The following is a 24081-nucleotide window of genomic DNA, read 5'->3' as shown; positions in this document are numbered from 1 at the left end:
TGAGCACTATACTATATAGACTTCGCATAGTGAGACTTATAGTGAGATTGGAGAATCTTCAGAAGGTGATATTAATCCATACAAAAAGTTGGTAGTAAAAAATTTGGTCCAAAATTTCAAGAAATGCAACCAAATATGGAGATCATCAATGAGGAGGGTTATGATGTGCATGAATCTCCGAATCCACATGCTGAAAAATTTTATTCTTTGTTAAGAGTAGCAGATAAGCCATTGTGGGAGGGTTGTCGAAAGTACATCAAACTATTTGCGATGTCACAACTCTTAAATTGTAAGTCTGAATTTAATATAAGAAAAAATTGTTATGATCATCTCTTATCAATTATCAAGGATAAGTTATCAGAAGATGAGAAGATAGTAAATAATTTCTATGAAATAAAAAAAATGATAGAGAAGCTTGGTCTTGGCTATCAAAAGATTGATGTGTGTTCTAATATGTGTATATTGTGTTATTTGGAAGATGAGGCAAAGATAGAATGCAGTGTTTGTGGTCATGCTCGGTGAAAATCTAAGAGAAATGATTGTGGTAAAAGGGCAAAGAATATTCCTTTTAAAGTATTACGATATCTTTCACTAACCGATAGGCTTCAAAAGTTATTTTTGTCATAAAAAATAGTACAACATATTACTTGACATACTTTAAATAGATATGCAGATGGTTTTATGGCACACTTGTGTGATAGTGAGGTATGGAAGCATTTTGATAGAATCTATCCTAACTTTGTATCTGATCTAAGGAATATACGTTTGGATTGTGTACTGATGGATTCAATCCTTTTGGATATTCATCAACACCTTATTCATATTGGTCTGTTCTAATTACGGTATACAATTTATCTCCTTGGATGTGTCTTAAGCGGCAGTATATTTTTTTAAATATGATAATACCAGGCCTGAAGAGTCCAGGTAGGAATATTGATGTATTCCTAATGCCTCTAATTGAGGAGTTGAAGCAGTTATGGGGAGTGGGAGTGAATACTTATGATGTGAGTAGAAGACAGAATTTTAGATGAAAGTAGCATTTTTGTGGACAATTAGTAACTTTCCTGCATATAGCATATTATCCGAATGGAGCACACATGGGAGATTATCATGTCCTTATTGTATGAAGCGTACTAAGGCATTCATCCTGAGAAGTGGTGGCAAGGTATCATTTTTTGACTGCCATCGTCAGTTTTTACCCCTTGATCATTAATACAGGAGACAACGTGATGCTTTTTCTCGTGGTTGAGTTGAGAGAGATGTGCCTCCTCCTCGATTATCTGACAAAGAAATATTGAACAGAGTATGCATGCTTTCAGATATCACATTTGGCATACAACATATCGAAGAAAAGCAATCTGGATTTGGTGTTGAACATAATTGGGTGAAAAAAAGTATATTTTAGGAGTTGCTTATTGGCACATAATTCTAATCAGATATAACCTTGATGTCATGCATATAGAGAAAAATATATTTAAAAATATCTTTAACACGATAATGGACATTAAGGATAAAACCAAAGATCATATAAAAGTGAGGGAAGATTTGGAAAGATATTATAATAGGTCTCATTTGCATTTGAAGTCATATAATGATATACTTTGCAAACCAAAAACCTTTTATGCATTGACCATTGTATAGAAAAGAGATATTTGTAACTATTTGAAGAAATTGAAGCTTTTCAATGGCTATATCTCAAATATATCTCGATGTGTGAATGTTGATGATTGTAAGTTCTATGGCTTAAAGAGTCATGATTGCCACATATTTATGGAGAGATTGCTTCCTATTACTTTTTGAGGTATGGTGCTATCTCTAGTATGGAATGCGATAATCAAGTTATGTCATTTTTTTTCGAGATATATGCTCCACTATCATTCAGGTTAAGCATATGAAGATCTTAGAGAAAAATATTATCAAAATCTTGGGTAAGTTGAAAAAAATCTTTCCTCCTGCTTTCTTCGAGTCTATGGAACACTTACCTGTTCACTTGACTTATGAAGCAAAAGTTGGAGATCAATTCAATTTAGATAGATGTATTCATTTGAGAGGTACCATTTTTTATTTTAATATATAGTTTATTAAATTCATATTTTATATAACTAAAATTTTTATTCTTCAGGTATATGTTGTACTTAAAGAACATGGTACGAAATAAGTCTTCTGTCGAGGATTCAATATGTGAGGCTTATATCATTGAAAAAATTAGCTCTCTTTTTAACTCTTTTTGCTCATATTATTTTGAGCTTGAGGTACGAACAAGATTAACTTGAGTCTCACGAAATGATGATCGGAGAGATGTGGAGCTTTCAGGACGTCTTTCTATCTTTTCACATTCTGGACGACTGATAGAAATAACTGCATCTTATAGGTTAATGACTGATGAGGAGTATGATGCTGCACACATTTATGTGTTGCTTAACTATGAACAACTTGGATCATTTATAGAGTAAATATTCTATTTTTTTTATTTATAATGTATATCAAATATTAAATTATGTAGATTAATTATATATGACTAACATAAGTACAGTCATATGAGTTGCATGTCAGGGCGTGTTCACCTCATATTATCGATGCAGAAGTTGAGAGACTACGTGAGCGGGAGTTTGCAAGATGGTTGAAAATTTTGGTTAGTCAACAATGTACTCTATGTAATATATTTTTTTATTATTGATCATTAAGTTAGATGAACCTAATAATTATTTTTTGAAAATAGGTGAAGAGTGAGAGGCATGGAATTGATCGGCATATTATAGATATAGCACAAGGTCCAAATTCAAGAGTTATAACTTTCAAAGGATATTTTGTCAATGATTTTAAATTTTACACATTTGAATATGGCATCAATAAACAAACAATGAACAGTGGCGTGTGTGTAAAAGGAAGCTGTTATAATGACTTTGAATGTGATTATTGTGGCATGTTAACTGAAATCTTAGAGTTAACTTATTATGATACTGGAAACAAGGTTGTGTTGTTTAGATGCGATTGGTATGATACTAAAAGAGGCATAAGAGTACATCATGATCATAATCTCATGGATGTGCATCATAGATTACGATTGAATACCAATGAGCCATTTGTATTAGCACAACAAGTATATTACACCACTTATCTATGCAATAGTAGGGAGATATATAATTGGTGGCTGTATGTAAAACTAAAGCTAGAAATTCTTTTAATATTCCTTCAGTAGGTACAGATGATGATAATATATCTTCGGATATGGATGTGTATCAAGAGGATGATATCACAAACCCATCTGTAGTTTAGGCTAATGAAGAACTTGATGCACCTAATTTGCTAGTTGATTTCTCTTAGTATAAAATGCTTGATAATGATGAGATACATAAGTTGCGATAAAGACTAGAAGAAGCGATTGTAGAAGAGGAAGAGGATGAAGAACATGCAGAGGATAAGAAAGAAGAAGAATTTGAAGATGATGATGACTCTAATGAGGAGGAAAATGAGTTTGAATTGCTTGATAGCGATAATGATTGATTTGTACAATATTGCTTTTCACATTTAAATTTAGTTACCATGAATGTGTTATCATATTGGACTGTCTGCAATTATATATATTGTGGATAATTTTGATCATAATTTATCAAATATTTATTTTGACTATTTCATCTGTGCCTACATTGTGGGTTTGCATTATATTATTATAAATAATATATACGATCTTAAGTTAGATTCATGATATATAATATATGCATCTAATCTTTGTATATGAATAGGGATAATGACACATAATGGTGCATCTAGACTTGATCGAAAAGGTGGTAGAGGAAGAGATGCATCCCGATAAGAGCTTCAAGATGAACATAATGGAGATAGTGAGAGACACCCATAACAATTTTTCATAGGCTATTTGATGCATCTTCGCCTGCTAAGGGGCATGACTCATTGCCCATGAAGGAGCCTTCTATCAATCCTTCATCTCATGTGCCTGACAGTATTAGTTTGATTGATTCTATACATGCAAAAGGTCCAAACCAGTCGGCCTCTGAGCCAACCATTGAAGTAGATAAAGTTTTCATCATAGTAGAAATGAATAAATAAGTTTTATAATTATTTATTCTTATTTAATATTTATTTTTATTATTATTTTGTATGATTAATTTGGTTGATGGCTTATGAAAAAATTTGTCGAGCTCGAGATATCACATTAGATGAGTGTTTAGCTGAAGCAGTGCTTTAAAGAAGCTAAGTCTTTGTGGAGAATGATTGAGCAAATAACCAAGGATGAGTTATTGTGCAGATTTGAGGTGTTGTATTAGATTTTTACTTAGCTCATAACGTAAGTTATTATGATAATACTACATAAGTCTTCGATGTGTATTGCAGGCAAGATACAGATGGTCTCTAGTAGAAGATTATAATGTTAGAAAATACTAGACGAATACCAATAGATGTCTATTTACTGGTATAATGAGTGAGGTACGAAAAAAAAATTGATGAGTTAAAAAAGATAAATCCACAAGCCACACTTGCAGATACGATTGGCAAAGTTCATCCAAGTTGGATGAAGCAAAAGATATGGGATGAGTTATGTCAGAGGCATTGGGTTCAGGATAAGTGGCAGCAGAAGTCTAAAGCTAGTAGGAAAAATCGAATGAAGCAAAAGGAGAGGTCGATTACCAAGCATTAAGGGAGTTCTGCTCCTTTTGTGATGTATAAGAGGAGGATGGTAATTTATTAATTATTTTTCTTTTATTATCCATATTTATATTTAATCATATATTTATGATATAATAACTTGTTACAGATGTAAGAGAATGGTGCAGAACCTACTATTATCATGCTTTTTGATCGCACCCACCAAAAGAAAGGGACAGGAGAGCTCATGGATGCAAAATCCAAGAAAGTTAGCATAGATTCTCAATTTTTTATCTAAGTATATCGATATATTAATATATATTGACATATGTATATACTATAAGTATATCAATAAGTATTGAATGGTTGGGTATTAAATTGAATGGTTAGTTCGTATTATTAACATGTTATGCATTTGCTATTTTGAAAAGTCTTAAATTTAAGATAAACTTTGTTGAATTTTGTTAAAAATATCTAATAGATTTTAGATATTTAGATTTATAGAGTTAGGATGTTACATTAACAGATAAATTACTGTTATTCTGTTTGTCTTATTTTTATGCATATCATTCATAAAATAGAGATATTTGTTTATTCACTTTTTTGTAAAGATCTGAATTTTTTAATGTATGGTTGCAGAAGGCATATAAGACTGCTCTTATAGAAAAGTATAACTCAGAGATTGATTCACAGCCTTCATTTGATGCTAATATGTGCATAGAAGCCACAGGAGATGTTTCTAAGAATAAGATATATGAATTTGGATCGAATGCACATTCATCCAACGTCCTCGTAAGGACTCCTACATCATACTCTACTTCTCAAGCAGGTGGTTCTTCAGAGAGTGCATCTACTACCTACTCTGCTACTCTAGGAGCTATAGAGATGACATATGAGTATATTATAGTAGTTTTGATGAATCCTTAACATAGAGAGATACTGTGATCTCTTATTTCTAGTCTTGATTTTACATCATCTGAGTAGTTGTCATCTCCTCCACAAGAAGGAATCCAATTAGATATCCCTCCAACTGATCCTCTATGTGATTGATGCTTGGTTATGAACTTATTAGATGTAGTCTTATGTTTAATGCGAGATACTAATGGAAGTTGAATTATTTAATATTTTGATGTATAGTATTTATTTATAGATTGAAATCTTGATGGACACTAAATTTATGTTTTGTGAAAGTTTTATAAAATATATTTGCTCAAATGTGTTGATGTGTTATTTGTATTATAAAATATTAGGTTGTGGTTGATATGTTGAGAATTAGGATATATACAAGCTTGCTAATATATTTATAAAATAGTCTTCCAAGTAAAATTTTACTAAGAGATTTGCAAAAAAAATAGAATGTTAAATGAAAACTTTAGCAAGGGATTATCAAGGGACTTTTTAACAAATCTCAAACTATCACTAAAGGACTGTTGGGAGTTATTACTAAGAGATCTGTAAGGGATAATTTTCTCACAAATCATCTAATTGATCAATTTTTAGATAGGAATATTTTTTCAAAGAATTCTTTGGCAATTATCGAGAGATTTTTGAGTGCATTTTGGTTAGTGAATCCCTTGAAAAATGAACGATTTTTGGCAAATGACCTTTAGTTTCATCAAGAAAAAATTTCTCATTGAAATTTTTTGATCCCTCAATAATTACCAAGGGATTTCTAAGGGAGACTTTCATCAACATCATATATTCCAAGGAACGAATTTTTCTTTAAAATCCCTCAGTGAATCTTTTTATCAAGGGATTTTTGACTTTCATCAAGGGATTTTGTCCCTCGCAGAAAAGCTGATTTTTAGTAGTGCTTTTGGCCATTCTTATATTATGTTGAATTCATTATAAAGGAAGATTACTTAGGAAATCTTCTCAAAATGGCTATTGTTGGACTTCTATGAAGGTTCCAAACTCTGTTGACTTCATCAATGGTTGCTACTTTATAATGGTTTTATAATTGGAGGCTCTTAGAACCTTATGAGTGTGTGCACCATACTAACTTATTCAATAAGATGAAACATTCAATACTTAGTATTTCATATCTTAGCAATTCTTTTCTTTTCAAGTTGATAATATAGAATAAACTTTTATATAAAATGATATTTAGCAAAAGAAAAATATATCTATGATTGAATGATATAGAGCTAGCAAAAGATATATAAATAGAGGCTCAGGAGTAGATGCTCGAAAATCCTTTTGTGTTATAACAAAAATCACGCTTAATAGAGATAATGATGCTCATTATATCTATTAGGTGTAATTTCTATTATAACAAAAAAGGATAAGAGGGGACAAGAGGGTTGGGGTAGGGGATAGTAGAGAATGGTGGAGAAATATAGTTTAATAGGAAAAAAATAATAAATATTAGTAATTTTACAAATCTTTTTCTACTAAGTGTCAACTTTTAAACCTTTTATTATAATCATTAGCTAGTTATTACACCTTTTGCATCATACTTAATACAATACAACTTTCTTTTTTGTACAACACAACATTATTGGATGGTCTTACTAACATATATATTATATGACTGGCAAAAAGCATAATGAACTTATTGTTAAGTCTAAAATACATTGTCAATACACTTCTCCATAAGCTCATAGTTTTGAGATCTCAAGTCAGACATCATACTATTAGTGTGATGTTTCTTTGATCCTTTGTTGCCTTCTTAGTCTTTGATCATATATCGAACCTGCTATGGATGTAAGTTTATTGTTGCAACTTGTCCATCCCTCAATTTGGCAACTTTTGAAGGTGCTTCCTTTTACTTTGAAATGGTCATGTGGGGCTTCACATTCTTCTAATAGCATGAAGACTATCCACTACTACCAGATAGGGGTGGCAATCGGTTGGGTTGGATATAAATGGGTCGGGTTAGATACGGGTCGAGTCAAAAAATTTTGAACCCGGATCCGACCTGTTTAAATAAATAGGTTAGACTTTAAAATCTGAACTCGACTTATTTAATAAACGGATTATCCAATCCGATCTGTTTACAAATCGTTTATAATCTTTAAAAAAAATAAAACTCAACATCTGTTTATAAAAAAAATTTAAAAAAAATCTGTTTTGTGACTTCCGTCTCTGCGACCAACCGTCTCCGCCTTCGCCCTCGCTGCATCTCCGTTCGACCATCTCTCCGGCCTCCACCCTCGCTGTGCTCTCGGCCGCCTCCAGCTCCACCCGATCGATCGTCTTTGTCAAGCTCGAGGTTCTAGACTGTTGGACTGGACCTCCGTCACATTGATCTCTGCTGTCGATGACCAAAAGAAGTCAGAAGCAGTGAAGCACCACTGCAAGGAGGAGAAACAAGTGGAGGAGGGCCATCATCGCCACCGAAGGCTCCGAGCAGTGGAGCACGCATGATGGGCCGCTGGCTGAAGATCACCATCGGATTCTCTCCTATCAGCCGCTCGATCCACTTTTTTGGTGGCTCCACTCCGTCGATCAACAGAGCCACCCCTCTCCTCTTCCTTTTGCCCCCACTGCGACCATTTTCTCCCAAAAGATCGACAAGATCTGAGACAGTGAGAGCAAGAGAGAGAAGAAAAAAGAGAGTGATCGAGAGGCAAGAGTGAGTTTGATCAAAAGAAAGGGCAAGAGGGGAGGAGCGAGGTAGATTCCATGTGAGAGAGGGAGGTGACGGAGGGAGTGGGTGAGGCACTGAGGCAGTGACGGATCACGAAAGGGGTGAAGGCTCTGTCGCCCTAGGACTTTTTAGGAGAAGGAGAAAAGAAAAAGCCGAAAAGGATGAAACGTGGGGGCGTGGCCGCATGGAGCCCATTTAATAAATGGCCCTGGCCTGTATTCTCATGGCCCAAACCATGGCCCTGGCCTGTATCCTCGTGGCCCAAACCCATGGCCCTGGCCTATATTTCATAGTCCAAACCCAATAATCTATTTATAAATGGATTAAATAGACTGGACAGATTGAAAACTTTAAACCCAAACCCGATTCGTTTAATAAATGGGTTAAAAAAGTCAATCCATTTATGATCCGAACCCATTTAATCCAAACTCAAACCTACTTATGGCAGGTTGAATGCAGATCAGGTTGGTGGGTCGAGTCATATTTTGCCACTCCTACTACAACATTATACATGCTTGCATTGTTATTTGCCCCACAAAACTTGGCTAGATCTGTTTGCAAGGGCAAAGATTAGTACCAGGACATTTACATTACCATGGCTTTTATTTGCTAAGCACATGTTAATTTGATGGTTTTTTCTCTTCTAATACTTAAAACTCTCGGACTTCTAAGAAGCAATATTATGGTTTTTGATTTGAACATGGACAAATGAAACTGGTGTATCAGTATGTTGCTTGCTAAAGGTTCCTTCCAATGCTCCAATAATTGAATTGGGTGCATCAAGATGCCCCTTTTGCTCAGTCTCTATCCAACCGCTAATTTTGTACCCATCACCACCCTGCCCATGCAAACTGACAAGGGATATAGATAGTTTTTTCATCAAAATTTAGATCATACTACATAGTCTTACTGTATCTCATTTGAATAGATACAATGTTGAGATCACTGAGGCATATAAAATTCTTATCTTTGGATGTCCAGACATTGACAGTACGTTGGACATGCATATGAGGATTTGCCTACTTTTTTTTTGGGACAATAGATGTAAGAGAAATAAAACAAACAACAGTAAGAAACAACAAAACATAAAATAGGAGGATTTGCCCACTTCACTGTTCAATTTATGGTCTTTCCAAGGCTTGCTTGACCTCCTTTTGCATAGATGCATGTGTTAATTTTGGCTACACCTACTTAAAGTAACCATCATGAGGCCAGAATTTACTCTGTCCATCGCCAATCTTAGATCCATTGATTGTGAGTAGTTGAGTTTGGTGGATGATGTTGCACTTTTATTAATTACATCAAATTATATGGAACAATTTGTTTTGTACCAAACTAGTTCTAGGCATATATATTGACATATGCTTGGAAGCATGGATAATGATGATGATGAGCTTCTATGTGGTAAATTGTTGAGTTTGGTTGATGATGTTCTACTTTTATTAGTCACACCACAACTATAGTACAATCAACTTTTTACCCAAACAAGTCTTAGGCATATGAATGACACATATGCAGGAAAGCATGGACAACTATGATGGCATCTAAGACCTAGTTTGGGTTAGTCTCAAACAAAAAATATATTGATGAAGAACTAAGGTCCCCTTCAGTTCATATAGCTATATATGAATTGATGGTGAGATGACTCTATACTTGTTCACTTTTGATTGCCATTGACAGTGAACTGGTTGCGAACTAGGTCATCTTTAGCTGGTTATATAGATTGTGTACCTTTGACTGTCTTCAAGCTCTAGATTGTACTGATACAGCTTCAGTAATTTGATCATACTCCTTCATTTAGGCTTTGATTGTGGCAATTCAATTTCCATTAGAGAGAACTCGATGTTGAATGTAGAAGAAACCTCTAATTTTCTGCTAATCATGGTGGCATCATCTTTGAAACTAATATGCAGTGGCCTGTTCCATGGCTGCAACTAGAGTGTAATTGCTTCAAAATCTTGCATCCATTGGGCTTTGGTGAATCGACTGCCACCTTATGTTCCTTTACAAATTCATCATAGAGGTCAAGTGATCATCCTGAGTGCGTTCTATCCCACCAGTTGATCTTCCCATGAAGCTCAAAGAATCCATGCTCCTATTTGCTTAGGCACAGCTTTTATTGCAACCATATGATCCTTCTAGTTTCGGCGACATTTCATTATATAAGTTAGTTTGATGAGACCTCCTTTTGGATTCTTGGATTCTTGGCTTAGGTAGTTGGCAACTATGAGAACCCAACTCCATCATTGATGGACAAGAGATATCATAGAGTGTCTGATTTCATTATTTAGGATCTCTTATATAAAATAGATGAATATATATATATTTAATTAAGTTAGAGCTGGCTGGATGAAGCAGAGAAGTGCATTTAGAATAGTATGTGATAAATACGTATGGAGACTTAAAATAGAGTTTATAGGATAACAGTAAAGCCTATAATGTTGTCTAGCTCAAAATGTTAAGCAATAATGATAAAAAGTACATGAAAACAAATAGAATGTGATAGAAATGAGTGTTAAGATGGATGTATGATAAAATTAAGAAGAATAGATTAAAAAATAAATATATTAGAAGAGCTGTAGGGATTGCACAAATTGAGGATAAGGTGATGAAAATTTGATTGAGATGATATGGACAAATACAATAGAGATAAAAAAAAGTTTCTATAAAATTTATATTAAAAGTTCCTTTTGCAAATGTGAATTCGTGAAACTGATCTTAAATAGTTATGAAAAGGCTAGAATGATTATGAATTATGGTTAGAATGATTATAAATTATGGTTTTGCTTGACGAAAGTATGCAATCTCCCAATAGATTATTAGATTTCAGCCCTAATTTAGGCAAAAATCAGTTTTCGTGGTAATCACCGTTGTAACGTTATTTAACGGCTACCATGTAACACCGTACGATATACTTCCACAGCATCAGAGGGCACGGCCGAATTCGCAAGGGAAGATAAATACCCTCCCCGTCCTCGTCTCGACAACTCCACCCCACCTCTCCTCTCTCTCTCGGAGTTCCTTCGAAGCTATAATGGCGAAGGCGAGCCCGATCCGGTGGCCGCAGGCGCTGACGGCCTCCCTCTCACCACGCGGCGACGCCCTCCTCCTTCTCCTTGCCCTCCTCTCCATCCTCTCCCTCCTCACCCACGAGCTATCGCGCCACTCCGCCCTCGCCGCCGCCGACTTCGAGGGGTTCGACGCCGATGACCTCGACGACGCCGACGACGACTCCCACATCCTTCCCTCCTCATCCCCTCCTCCCCCCACCTCCCTCTCCTCTTCCTCCTCCTCCTCCTCCCCGAGTCCCACCACGGTCCCCCTCCCCCCTCCGAACCCTCCCATCCCAAGCCCTCCACCCCTCTCGACTTCTGGGACGAGGACGAGTTCGAGGGCATCCCCGATACCCCCTCCCCATCCGACCCCACCCAATCCCCCGCCGATCCCCTCCCATCCGATCCCACCGCCGTCCCCTCCAAGCCCTCCCCCACAACCCCGCCCTCACTCCGCTCCTACTCCATCGAGATCGCCTGCATCAGCTTCCTGATCTGCTTCGCCATCAACTACTTCACCGGACGGCGCCAGAACGAGGCGATCGCCCTCGCCTGGGCCGCCAAATTCGCCATCAAGGACTCCATCTTCGATAAAAATTTCAGCTTGCTCGGCACCGGTGACGGCAAGGACACACCGCTGCTGCTCAAGGAGGGACAGGACGTGTTCAAGTTCTATGCCAGCGGCCGGCGGTTCTGCCAGGGCCTGCTGGCTACGATGGAGCTGCGCAGCCGGCACGACCTGATCTCGAGGATGCTCGATCTGGTGCTCCCCAAGAAGGACACGATCACGTTCGAGGTGGTGATGAACGATGATGCGATGGACCATGTCGTGCTCGCCCTTGCGAGGAGAAAGCTTGCAAAGGCGATGCAAAAGGAGGCTCCGGACCTGCAACGGTTTGCCACGCTGGTGACGGCACCACCGGCAGGGAGGAGGTGGGTCGCTGATGAGCTGATGGTGGTTTCGGAGTCAAAGGAGGTCGCCGGGGATCTGATTACTGAGGCCGTACTTGATCAGGTTAGTTCTTTTCGTTATTGCCATGGATTAGACTGGCGAGTTCTTTTAGCAGTAAATATATTTATAGTTTGTAGTATTGGTTGAATTGAACTGAAGGACCATAAAAGATCACTTATGAAAAGCAAATGTTTATTGAAGGCAGAAATTTAATTTGACCAGATGTAACATGGTTGACCGTATGACATGTCCAAGATCAATTGATATAGTGATATCATTTTTTTTTACAAAAATGACAGAAAAGATAACCAATTTGATTATAAATATGGAAGTTTATGACAAAATGAGAAGATTAGTATTAAAATGGATGCAGGTAGACATGCTGAAAATGCATCAATGTGTTTTACTAGAACAATATTGTCCTGATTTCCTTAACTAAAATTAAGTTTCGTGGTTCATGTTTGACAGTTAATTTTCCATTTGGCCACGTTCTGCTGTGGTTATAGAGATGTGTGCTTGTGCTGGAATAGTTGTTGTAATATATGATGATGTTCTTGAACAGTGACGTGAGTAAAGCGTATTTGTTGGATTTTTCTTTTTAAAAGTTGGAACCATGTAGGGATAAACATGTCTATTGATTTTTCATTGTACTTGGTTGGTTCATGATGAGAAATGAATGGCTGTAATGCTGGTTAAACTTTAAACATGGGAGAACATTCTTGTAAGATTGCAAACTTGTTATTAGTGAATGTTGAATGGGAGGCATTGATTGCACGTATTATCTACTTCACCTTCCCCTCCCCACCCCCCCCCTTTTCATCTTTTCATTGTCTACTTGAAGTGTTCCCCTACAATGTTCACTGGATAACTACATAAGAGATGCTGAGTAAGATTCCACATAAATGATTTCTTCAAACAATAGATTCCTGATGAAATATATATGAGTTAATGTTCTTTAGACTTCTGTTAAAAATTGTTGAACAATGCCTTTTATGCATATAAGTTGGCAGGATTTTATCTTCTTGTCCATCAAATTTGAGAATTTAATTTTGGTTGGAATTATCTAGAAATCTAGGATAAATAATAAATAAAAATTGTGGTTCATTAAGGTTCTGAATTATAGTTCATTAAGGTTCTTTTGCACCCCCCAAAGTAAGCAAATAGTTGAAGAAGAAAAGAAAGGGTGGGGTTTCACCTCTGTTATATCATTTCTTGTAAAATAGATGAAGATTGGATATATCCTTCATACCTGCTTTTTATTTTTACTTAAAATTTGCATTTTTACTTTTTGTTCATTATTTTCTTTCTTTTTACCAGAATTGGTTTTATTCCTTTTCACCCTTTTTTTTTTAAAAAAAAAATTTGATCAAATTGCACCTTTCCGGTTTATTGATGCATCAAACTGTTAAGCATTTTCCCATATCCTTTTTCTTTTTCTTTCAAAATTTTTAAAATCATTAACATCTTTTTGCACATATTCTTTTGTCATCTTAGATTTTATTTTCGGTTTTTAGAAAATGTCATGCACTAGCATTTAAAGTTGATGAACGCTGCTTATATTCAACTACTTGTTATTGCTCCATAGAGGAAGATCTTGGCTCCACCATTGCTGTTAATAACAATAATTCTAATTATTTGTAAAGCAAAAGATTAAGTAGAATTTTTTGAGTTAATAGTCAAATGGTGTTGATAATTGTAGCATGCTAAAATTATTTTATGTTAGGGAAATTTTGTTAGAAGCATCCACTATGTAAGGTTTGCTTCACATTATGTTTGTTGAATGGGGAATTATTTTGGTGACATTTTCTTCACATCTAGCTATTATCTGTATTGATGGGACTAGTGCAAAATAATTTTCTAATGTCCTTCCTCTAATTGGATGTTTAGACTTATTGATACGAAACAGTGAAGAACAAGGTTTGAGAAAGATATCCTCAAGTTCTTGAGATATGAATTGGTGATGATGAATACAATCATCTTACAATTTTGTATTTAAATAGATAGAAATTTAACCCACTAGTATTTGCACATTCATTGCAATCAATATCTTGGACTTTCCATTTGGATTTTGACTCCATGCCTATAAATCCTCAACAAAGAATATTTTTTCTTTGAACTTATATTTATAGTTTAAGACATTTTTTCCAGATTGTTGAATTGATCATCTGAATTTTCAATCTAATTTGCTATCTCAGATCTCTTCACATCTTAAAAAATCATGTATGATAACAAATTATTGAAATATATCATAGATACTATGATCCAAAAAGCCCGATAATGAGCTCAGACTAGCCTATTGCCCATTTAGTTGGGTTGTACCAAGCACGGCCCAAAATAAATAGGCTTTAGATCCAAGATAGGACTCACCTTCATGGTCTAAATTGATCTTGGGTTGCCTTGGGAAAAGCTAATCCTAGCTTCATCTTCGCCTTAGCAAATTTTCCCCTAGTAATTAAAATAATATAATTATCTATTTATATTTGTGTCAATTATATACATACATGCAAATATGTATGTGTGTATGCGCGCGTGCATGTATACTGAATTTGTAGACATTTTGGATCATTGATTCAAGATGTGGGGCCCATATTCATTAGATAGTAAAAGGCTAGTGTTTATTTCCTCAAATCTTCCAAATACTTTCCTCCTTTCTATTTTGCACTTATCAATTGTGGACCTGCCTTGACTTTAGCTACCTATGAATGGACGAATTCCACTATAAACCACTTGTTATCATTGCTATTTCAGGCCGTCTCCACTACTCCCTTCCCTTAGAAAAAAGCTCATTCCACTTGGTCCTCAATCCTCCTCTCCTTGTCCTCCTTTCCACTGAAGTTGCCAAACTCCCTCTTCATCCTTACACTTTGCAGTCTTCACCATATGTGCCAAATCCCACCTTTCTTGCTCCCGTTCTTCGCATTTGCAACTCACAGTTAGATTGTTCTTGGCCATGACTAGGCATGTCTAAGGCCCTTATGTTTGGCTCAAGTCTGTTAAGTGGTTGCTGGTACCGATTTGTGTGTGTACCATGTGGGTCCAGTACCAACTTCGGCATAGGTAGCAAAACACCCATTAAACCCTTTTTGTACATTTTTCAATTACAAAATAATTTCTAATTTTGAATATTTTAATTTTGTTATTAGATGTCCCTTATCATGGCAAACTCACCAACACCAGCAATGGAATCCTTATACATGCCTAAACTGGGTTTGCCTGTTATTGATGATTTCAATTTGGGCTTGGGCATGGGCGAGGTTTGATTAGCCTTCAACAACTTCAAGCCAGGCTCAAGTTAAAATGGTCTAGCCCATAAGCTGGTTTATTTTTAAGTTCGAAGGGTGGGTTCTAAGCTAATACTTTGTATCCTCCTAACCATCGAACTTTGAAAGTGGAGCTTGCTGAATAATTACACCATGAAGATTTTGAAAAGAGAGAATTAGGCAATTAAGTGTAGCATCAAAACATCCACCATCTTGAACAATATGCATCTTATGAAACATCATACCTCTAATAGTAATTTCTATGTAGTGAGATTTTAATGATCCTACCAAATTGATTATCCAAATAGCAAGTTGAACTATAGTGGTATTAAATGGTTCAAGACCTCCTTGACTTCAAACTAAAATGTGTCATACTCCTTGTAGTGCTTGATGATAAAGATTCATTATAATAGTATCCATGCTAAGTTGATTGTGGCATGTGTGGTGATGATTCCATCAACCCTTTCAACTTTCAAAGTTACTTAGGCCCCTTTTACCTTTCCCCACCTTTCTTTCCTTCTTGTTTATGTGATGATGTCTTAACCGGTTTGATGTTGGTAGATGGAAGAATAATGAGCTTAGGGAATTGCAAATATAAAATAATATGTTTAAACTATGAGTATGACTAAATGGAACTTTGTCCTCTCAAAAACTCATTCCTTTCAAGAACACTCTCTAAACCTACTATTGACTTTAATGCTTAAATCATCTTTGACTTGGTCACTACCCTTTAATAAGGTACGCTATTATAAATCCTTTGTCCAATCATAAAATATAACTTTATCCATATAGAAATCTTTCACTCCAAGGATTCTTAGTCTTTTGGATTAGTAATTGAGCTACCTGATAGTTATGTGCATAGCCAACCATTGAAGAGTGGAAACCAGGACATGTTGCTCTGTTTTCTTTTTTTCCTGTGGGGGGTGGCAATGATGCAAGAAACTCTTGTATACATGTGTGGCACTCCTCTCCCCTTCTTTCCATTTTTCCCTCCATTTTCTCTTGCTTCTCTTTATATTGTTGTGTGATAAGAATGGCATATTAACAATCCACGTAATATGTAGCCTAGTCTCTACTTCCTTCGCAAGTTGAACACCTAAAAAAAATCTTTTAATTTGAGAATTACTTCTCACTAAATTCAAGCATGCTTTCCTCCATAAGTAAGCAATCCTTAGGTAGTGTGGCATGGACACAATTATGAGAATTGGATTTCAACACATATCCATGTGCTTGACTGGGCCAGAGAGAAAAAGAGAGATACAGGCATATGTAGGATAACATATAAATCTAACTAAATTATATATTTTACACATTATCTATTTAAATATTAAAAACATGTTATTTATTAAGATCATTTCTTGTCTTGTTTCTCATTCAAACTTTTCAATTAATTTAAGGATGTTAGCAAAATAATATTTTGTGAAGTTGCTTCACTATCCACATTTTTAACAAATCTCGAAAAAGAACAAATACTCACTCTTAATGTCAATTAGAAGATCAAACTCAGTGTTAGAAGAGTTCAACTTTCTTTCAATCTGTGTAAGTGGCTATCAAAGAACTTTGTATCCAAGTATTCAATATATATCCGACTCATATACATATCCCACATGGATTTTTGGAGCTGGACATGAGTGTCCATGTAACACTATCCTTCGGTATAAAGAACCCTGTAGGGTTCAGAGGAAAATTTGTAGTTCTAATAACAGAGAGTGAAGGGCTCATGGGAATGAGAGAGAGAGAGAGAGACTATGTGAAAGAGAAAGTAAGGAAGAGAGACAGCAGATGGGATATGAAGCCAGGTTGCTTTGTCACCTTTTTTGCGCAATAAAAGATTACTTTGCTAAAATTCCTCTTTAATGGTTTCCTTTCCATCTAGATTAGAAACTCTACACATAGACTAGACCTTGTCAAGGATGCAAAGGAAAAATTTAAGAACGGGGAAGAAACATGTAAATCCATAAGTATGGCACTAACAATGGACTGCTTTTCCTCCTTTAACTTTTTAAACAATTTTTTTTTTGACATTCTTCTGTTTGGCTAATTTTGAATGCAGAATTTTTGCTATTTAGATGCACATGTTTGTTCATTCTTTTACTTTTGAAATGCAAATGATTGAATTGTCTTTGTATATGTGTAATCTTATATACATAACCTTACATGACACTCATGTAGATATTTTTATGCATCCCTCTAGCATAATGACCTTAAATTTTGGTATCAGAACCTGCCCCCCCCCCCAACACACACACTCAAAAAAAAGGCTCTCTCACAACTCAATCACCTATTGATCTCTATTTGAGTTCGCATTATTCAATTCAATCATTCTACCTATTGATAGTAAATGGATCATGGTGATTTTCAATTTTTTAAACTTTAAGATCATAAGTTCTTTTAAAGATATCAAGAGCAACAATAATATATAATTTACATTTTCCCAAATAAACTTTTGTCATTCTTAGGCATGTTATATGTTCTGAACCCCCTCCCCTCAAAAAGGAAAAACACAAAGCTTAGGACAGACCTATCAGAAAAGCCATAGATTATAGGTTAAAGAAGTTGTTGAGTTTCCAAATATTTTATGGCAAGCCTTAAAATTGAAATTACGAACATTAATAAGCAAACATTGCTTTAAAGGCTACTTAAACATTTTCAAAATATGGTTCTAACCTTTAATCATTTCCTTCGCTATCTGCTAACTAGGAAATTTGGTCTAGAGGATGTGAAGTGGTGCGCCATCCTTAATGGAAGAGATTATCAAATGATTGAACAACTGGGATCCATTTATTTATGACACTTAGTTGACATTCGTAAAAGTATCCATCTTGAATATATTCTTTCTTTTGGTACTAGGTTCCAAAAATTAGTACACCCTTCAATGCAAGACAAGAACATTCATTTGGAACTTTTAGAAGGGATTACTAGTCTTCCTAATATTCTATTCAACAAAAGAAAAGGGATTTTGCACCATTTTCTTGTGTCGTCTTGTATCAAAATAATAATGATTTTTTCCTCCTGTTCATTCACTGTCTCCTGAAGGAGGAATGTAGAAGGTCTTTAGCTCCTCAAATCTAGGAACCTCTAATTTAGCCAAAGGCTTGATGAGGCCCTCTTGTGGCCTGATCATTTCCATAGGCCGCTCAGAGGTGATGGATTCTCTGGTGAATTCCCGTCTCATGGGATTTTCTGTCCCTCTAATTTCCTTTTTATTCCCTTCCATCATTCCTAAGTCCCATAGGTTTGTCAATCCTGTAGAATCTGACCTATTTTCTCATCAAGCAAAGGGTATGGAATTGGAACGAGATGGCATATGACTGACGCACATGTTCTCCTTTCTTTGACATTTTGTACCATGTAATATATTCATTCACTTTTCACGTATCTTCAAATTCCTTGACTAAATATTGGGGTAAGTTTCAGGTCTTAAACAGATATAATAGCTTCATTGCCACACATGAATTAACCGTGCACAATCCACATCCTCTAAATGAACATTGGAGATCCTAGTCATGACAACAATATGAATCTTCCACCACACATTTATCAAAAGAAATTTTGATATGTCTCTGAAACCTACATTGCCCAGTTAACCCTACAAAACATGCTCACAGAATTGAAATGCCTATGCCCTACATGATCTGATCATTGTTTCTTTAAATACAGAGGTTAATGGGTAGATCACAAAGTTATCTCCATGAGTACAACTGTTTGAACATTCACTATAAGAGACATCCAGCATCTAATCATATGCAAGCACAGCTACCACTCCTACATGACTAGTATCGAAAGGCCACCTAATCCAATCCTCACCATTCAAGCAATCGCTCTATTTTCACTTCTGCAAGAGCAAATAATAATATCATTCTGTCACTAACCATGATTCCTGTGATATCTTATGATAATATTGTACCTCCTATGGAAGACTTCTTTACCTGATATCAGCATCTAGCATGCACCACTCTCTTCCACATGCAACTCTACCCATTGTGCCTTACTAGGTCTTGGTTTTTTATTATTTCTCTTATAACACAGGAAATACCTGTAAAGATTTCTCTAATTACTATATCTTCTTTTTATTCCACAATCTCCAGCAAAGGCCAACCAGACATATTTTCTTAAGAATGCCACAGAAAACATTTCCAAGATGAAGTGGTGGAGGCATCATTTTTGAATCAGGAACCTCTCTACATCTAATTTGAAGGGCATTTACTATTGAACCTTGCTCTTGCTGCTAAGTGAATAGCGGAGTTTTGGATGGAAAGTATCTCCAAGGAATTGCGATAGTTTTGAAATACGAGGGGCTTATAGTTGAAGCTATGTCCATCTCTGTATCCAATATGACATGCATTTGATATTAGAATTTTGCTCTTGCTGCTAGTGAATAACGGAATTTTGGATGGAAAGTATCTCCAAGGAATTGTGATAGTTTTGAAATGTGAGGAGGATGAATGGGCTTATAATTGAAGCTATGTTCATCTCTACTGTGGAAGAGTAATAATAAGTTGGAGGAGACCTTTGGAAGGAAGTCACTTCCAAAGCAGCAAAGAAGATAGACTATTCATTTGGCTATAATTTCTGGGTTGTAATGAAATGTGCTTCTAGTGAGCATACTTGAAAATTAAAATTACTGGAAGCATTGTTTCCAACTTGAAGCATAGCAGAACTTTTGTGTATGTCAATCTTCTCAATGTATTGGATGGTGTTCACATCCATTCTAAAAGGCCCAATAGGTGTGCTTGGATGCACTTTTGTGCCATCTCGTCAGGTCTTTCTCTAAAGTTGCTATCTATAGTGATATTTTCTGAAATCCAGTGGTTAAGTTGTGATTATTATCTCACCATAATCATTATGCTTTGTCTCATTAGTCAGGAAAAGCATTTAATAACACCAATCTTAAAATGCTTCAGAAAAAAAACAACAATCTTAAAAGCTACTTTTGGCGAATCAGAAGTGAGTGCAGGTGCGGTGAAGTGGATATGTTAGAAATAGACAAAGTAATGAAGCTTTTAGGAAGTCGATGTGGATTCTAGATTCATAAGTGGGTGAATCACTGTACTTAGAAGATTCTGGCTGTTAAGATTAACACTATTATCATCATTACCCAGCTTTCAGATGGAGGAGTCACTATGAGGAGCAGAAGCATTGCAATGTCGATTACAGCCATGATAATCATCTTTTTATCATTTTAAAGTAATGGAAATATTGATGGAACTTACACATTTTGAAGCCCAAGAAATGAATAGCTGATGGCTTTAGTAAAAGCGTGAGCTCTCATCTGTGTTGTGGATCTCAGTCTCATTATACAATAATTTTGGAGTTGCACCTTGTTTTTTTCCTTTTTGGAGTAGCTCATTTATTTATAGACTTGAAAAATCTTGCAACATGGCTCTGTTTGCTATCAGAAACTATTTAGCAATGCAATGAAAGAAGTAGGGTTTGCATGGTTGCTTGCACCTTTCATGGATGGTGATTTTTTTTTAAAAAAAAATAAATATAACAAGCTATCTTACACATAGTTTCCTTTTATTTTTTGTTTTTTGACAAATGGATTTTATGATTTCCAGAATGAATATTTAAATTGGTTTAATAGCATTGAGCTTTTGTACATGAAAGACCGATAGCAATGTCTACTGGTGAGACACATTTCTGAAGGAAACTGCTGATGTCTTTAGATGTTGAACGTCGAATCATTTCTCCCCTGCCTGCCACCCCCCCCCCCCCCTCTCTCTCTCTCTCTCTCTCACTCTCCCACCCACCCACCCACCCACATCCAAAAGAATTTGTTGCTAAACCTAGTTGCAATTGCTCTGCTAGATCTACTCGTGGAAATAATTTCCTTGATAGATTTGGTTATGGATAGAAATTTGTATCAATAATTCTGTATCAGTGGACATAATCCAAGTTGCTTCGGCAACCTGTTATCTCACAGGTATTTGGGGAGAAGGCATTCGAGAAATTTGGGAAGTGGTTCATCTCGCTGCATTTCTCCGACCAGCAACCAGGCTCTCATAAGAAGATCCTCATGTTTAAATTTGTACTTCCAGATGCAAACAACATGGCTGACATTACGCGACTGGTTACTCTTGTACCATATTATATTGATTTGATTGGACGCTACAAACTAAGTTCTCATGTAGGTTTTTGTTTTTGGCATATTGGTTAGAAATATCTTGATTTCATGCACAATGTTAACTCTTGGTATTCTTATGTATTGCAGACCCGCTCTAAAACTGAAGCTGCTAGAGCAAAAGCAGCACAAGAAGCATTTAAAGAACTTCAAAATGTCAGGCAGGAAGCAGTGCAGAAGAGAAAGGCCGAAAAGAAAAAGTTGGTGGCAGAGGCTGAGGCCAAGCTTAGTGCTGAGGCACTTCGCAGAAAGGAAGAGAAAGAACGTGCTCGACAAATGAAGAAGTCAATGCCGAAAATTAAGATGCTCCGCTCATAGATATTCTACTTGCATGAGTTCCTGTGGCTTGTTGCATCTTTACACCTAATGCATAACAGCCCAAACTTCAAGCAAAGTTGTATTCTTCTGCATAACTGCTCTATGGGGGCAGTTATGCTGCTCTTTTTTCTTTTAATTTGTAAACCAGAATTTCTAGGTCGTGGCAACTAAACCACTATTACAGGAGATCCTGTGAATGCTTTCAGCAGATTATCGGGGGGCTCTTGGAGGTGTTTCGCTGATTGCCAATACTGCTTTGCATGGCTAGTCCAGTTATTATTTAAACTGATTTACGTGTGTAGTTTGGCACAACTGCCACAGCAAATGCTGCAGTGTAGCATATTTGAATTTTGCTGTTAGTTGTGGTGTGTTAGCTGAGACACATCGATACATTAAGTATTATAAACTCATTAAGTGTTATGAACTGCATCAGCTGATTTCTAAGCAGTTAGAGCTTCGATCATATCCAGCTTATTAGTTCTTGCAGTTAGCATTACAAGAACACTCTGACATACATTGCAGATGGGTGAGAACCTTGAAGGTAATGCTTCACCAGTGTACTCGCTAGGAGTTGGCTTTGTCTACCCTGAGAACCTTGGAAAGGCAATGCTTCGCCAGTGTACTCGCTATGGAGTTAGCTTGTGCTCGATATGGAGTTGGCTTCTATGGTAGGCAAGATAATTGTTTGCAGTTTTTTTGTCTTGTTTTGCTGTGTGCTATTGGAGAATTTTTGTGATGGCCACAAATAATCATGATCATTTTCACCGACTGATTTTCTTGAGAACTTATGGTGATAGTCACCTAGAGTATTATAAGCCGTATGTTTCTGTACATAATTCCAACTTTAAAGTTGAGCCTGGGTCCCTCCCTATTTACCTTTTCGACTCCAACCTGTTCATTTGCATCAAAAAGAGGGGAAAAAAATATCCGTCTCATGGGTGATGCTATTATGTGGTAGTTATCATCCTTTCTATATTTCATTTTCTTTTTATAATAAATGCATCTCCATACGTAAGTTCCTGGATAAAGAAGAGAGAGACACTATCGCTGGAGGCAATCTGTGTTTGGTCTCTAGACAGTATTTTATGTTTACAATAAGAGGTCTTTTTTTTTTTTGGTAAAAAAACTAAGAGGTAATTTGGTTGCCTGCATTTCTGGAGGAAATTGCAACTAGAATGCTGCTTTTGTATTTGCAATTTTTGTTTGGTATGTTTCCATCTGTAAGTTATATTTGCAATTTCTATATTTGGCTGCTTGATCTGGAGGGTGCGATCACCTTGCAACTAATATTATTATATTATCATCATATTATCACACTATATAGTTATTATAACATTATACTATGATGTAATGATAATATTATTTTTATATAATAAATATAATGTATAATAAATACATGAGATAAAATACATTGTTGTGTTATATTATATCATTATATGACATAATAATATAATAATTTCTTTTTGTATAATACTATAATATAGTATATTGTAACATAATATATAATATAATCTAATATAACATAAGATATTATCATATTATATTATATTGTCATATTATAAAATATGCAAGATGAATCATATATAATATAACATAACATAGCGTAATAATAATATAGTATAATATATTATGAGTATTATAATGCATTGTAAAGTTGTAAAATTATCGTATTCTCTTGATGTAATTATTAATCAATATCGATAAATAGTATTTTATGACAATTGTTATGATAATGTTATCATATTATGGAATAACAATTATTACATTTGTATATCTTCATATAACTATATCGTATCATTTATTATACATACATATAATATATTACCATGATATTACAAAATTAATTATTATTTTATTATATAAAAGCTACTATGATAGGAATAATGATGATATTTTAATAATGTTTTACTATAGTCATGGTAATATTATTATCTTATGATAGTTGGAAAGAATGGTTGGAGATTGTAATCTTTAAGGCCACATCTAGAGCATGCATTTAGGGATGCGATCATTTTTTATTGTATCTTTAGATGCAACAAAAAGACCTCAAGATGTAATCGCAGTTGCCTGCATGCGAGATTAAACAAGCCAAGGATCGAACATAAAATAACTGTTGAAATCAAGAAGCGGGCAAAAGTTCTAGGGATTAGATGTGCAAAGTAACAATTAGTTCAATG

General features: G+C 35.5%; 1 protein-coding gene across 1 annotated transcript; it reads left to right on the top strand.

The window, feature by feature from the left end:
- The first annotated feature begins 11163 nt into the window (after positions 1-11163).
- Positions 11164-22367, top strand: LOC105037947 (uncharacterized protein At5g49945). Its single transcript, XM_073249912.1, is given in 4 exon segments — positions 11164-11538; positions 11541-12265; positions 21389-21592; positions 21677-22367. Coding segments are annotated over 4 exon segments (1464 nt in total). The 5' UTR covers positions 11164-11231; the 3' UTR covers positions 21905-22367.
- Positions 22368-24081: the final 1714 nt, after the last annotated feature.

The sequence above is a fragment of the Elaeis guineensis genome, chromosome 1, assembly GCF_000442705.2.
Source record: "Elaeis guineensis isolate ETL-2024a chromosome 1, EG11, whole genome shotgun sequence".
Taxonomy (NCBI): Eukaryota; Viridiplantae; Streptophyta; class Magnoliopsida; order Arecales; family Arecaceae; genus Elaeis; species Elaeis guineensis.
Note: the sequence above shows the minus strand (reverse complement) of the source record. Positions and strands in the feature narration are given on the sequence as shown.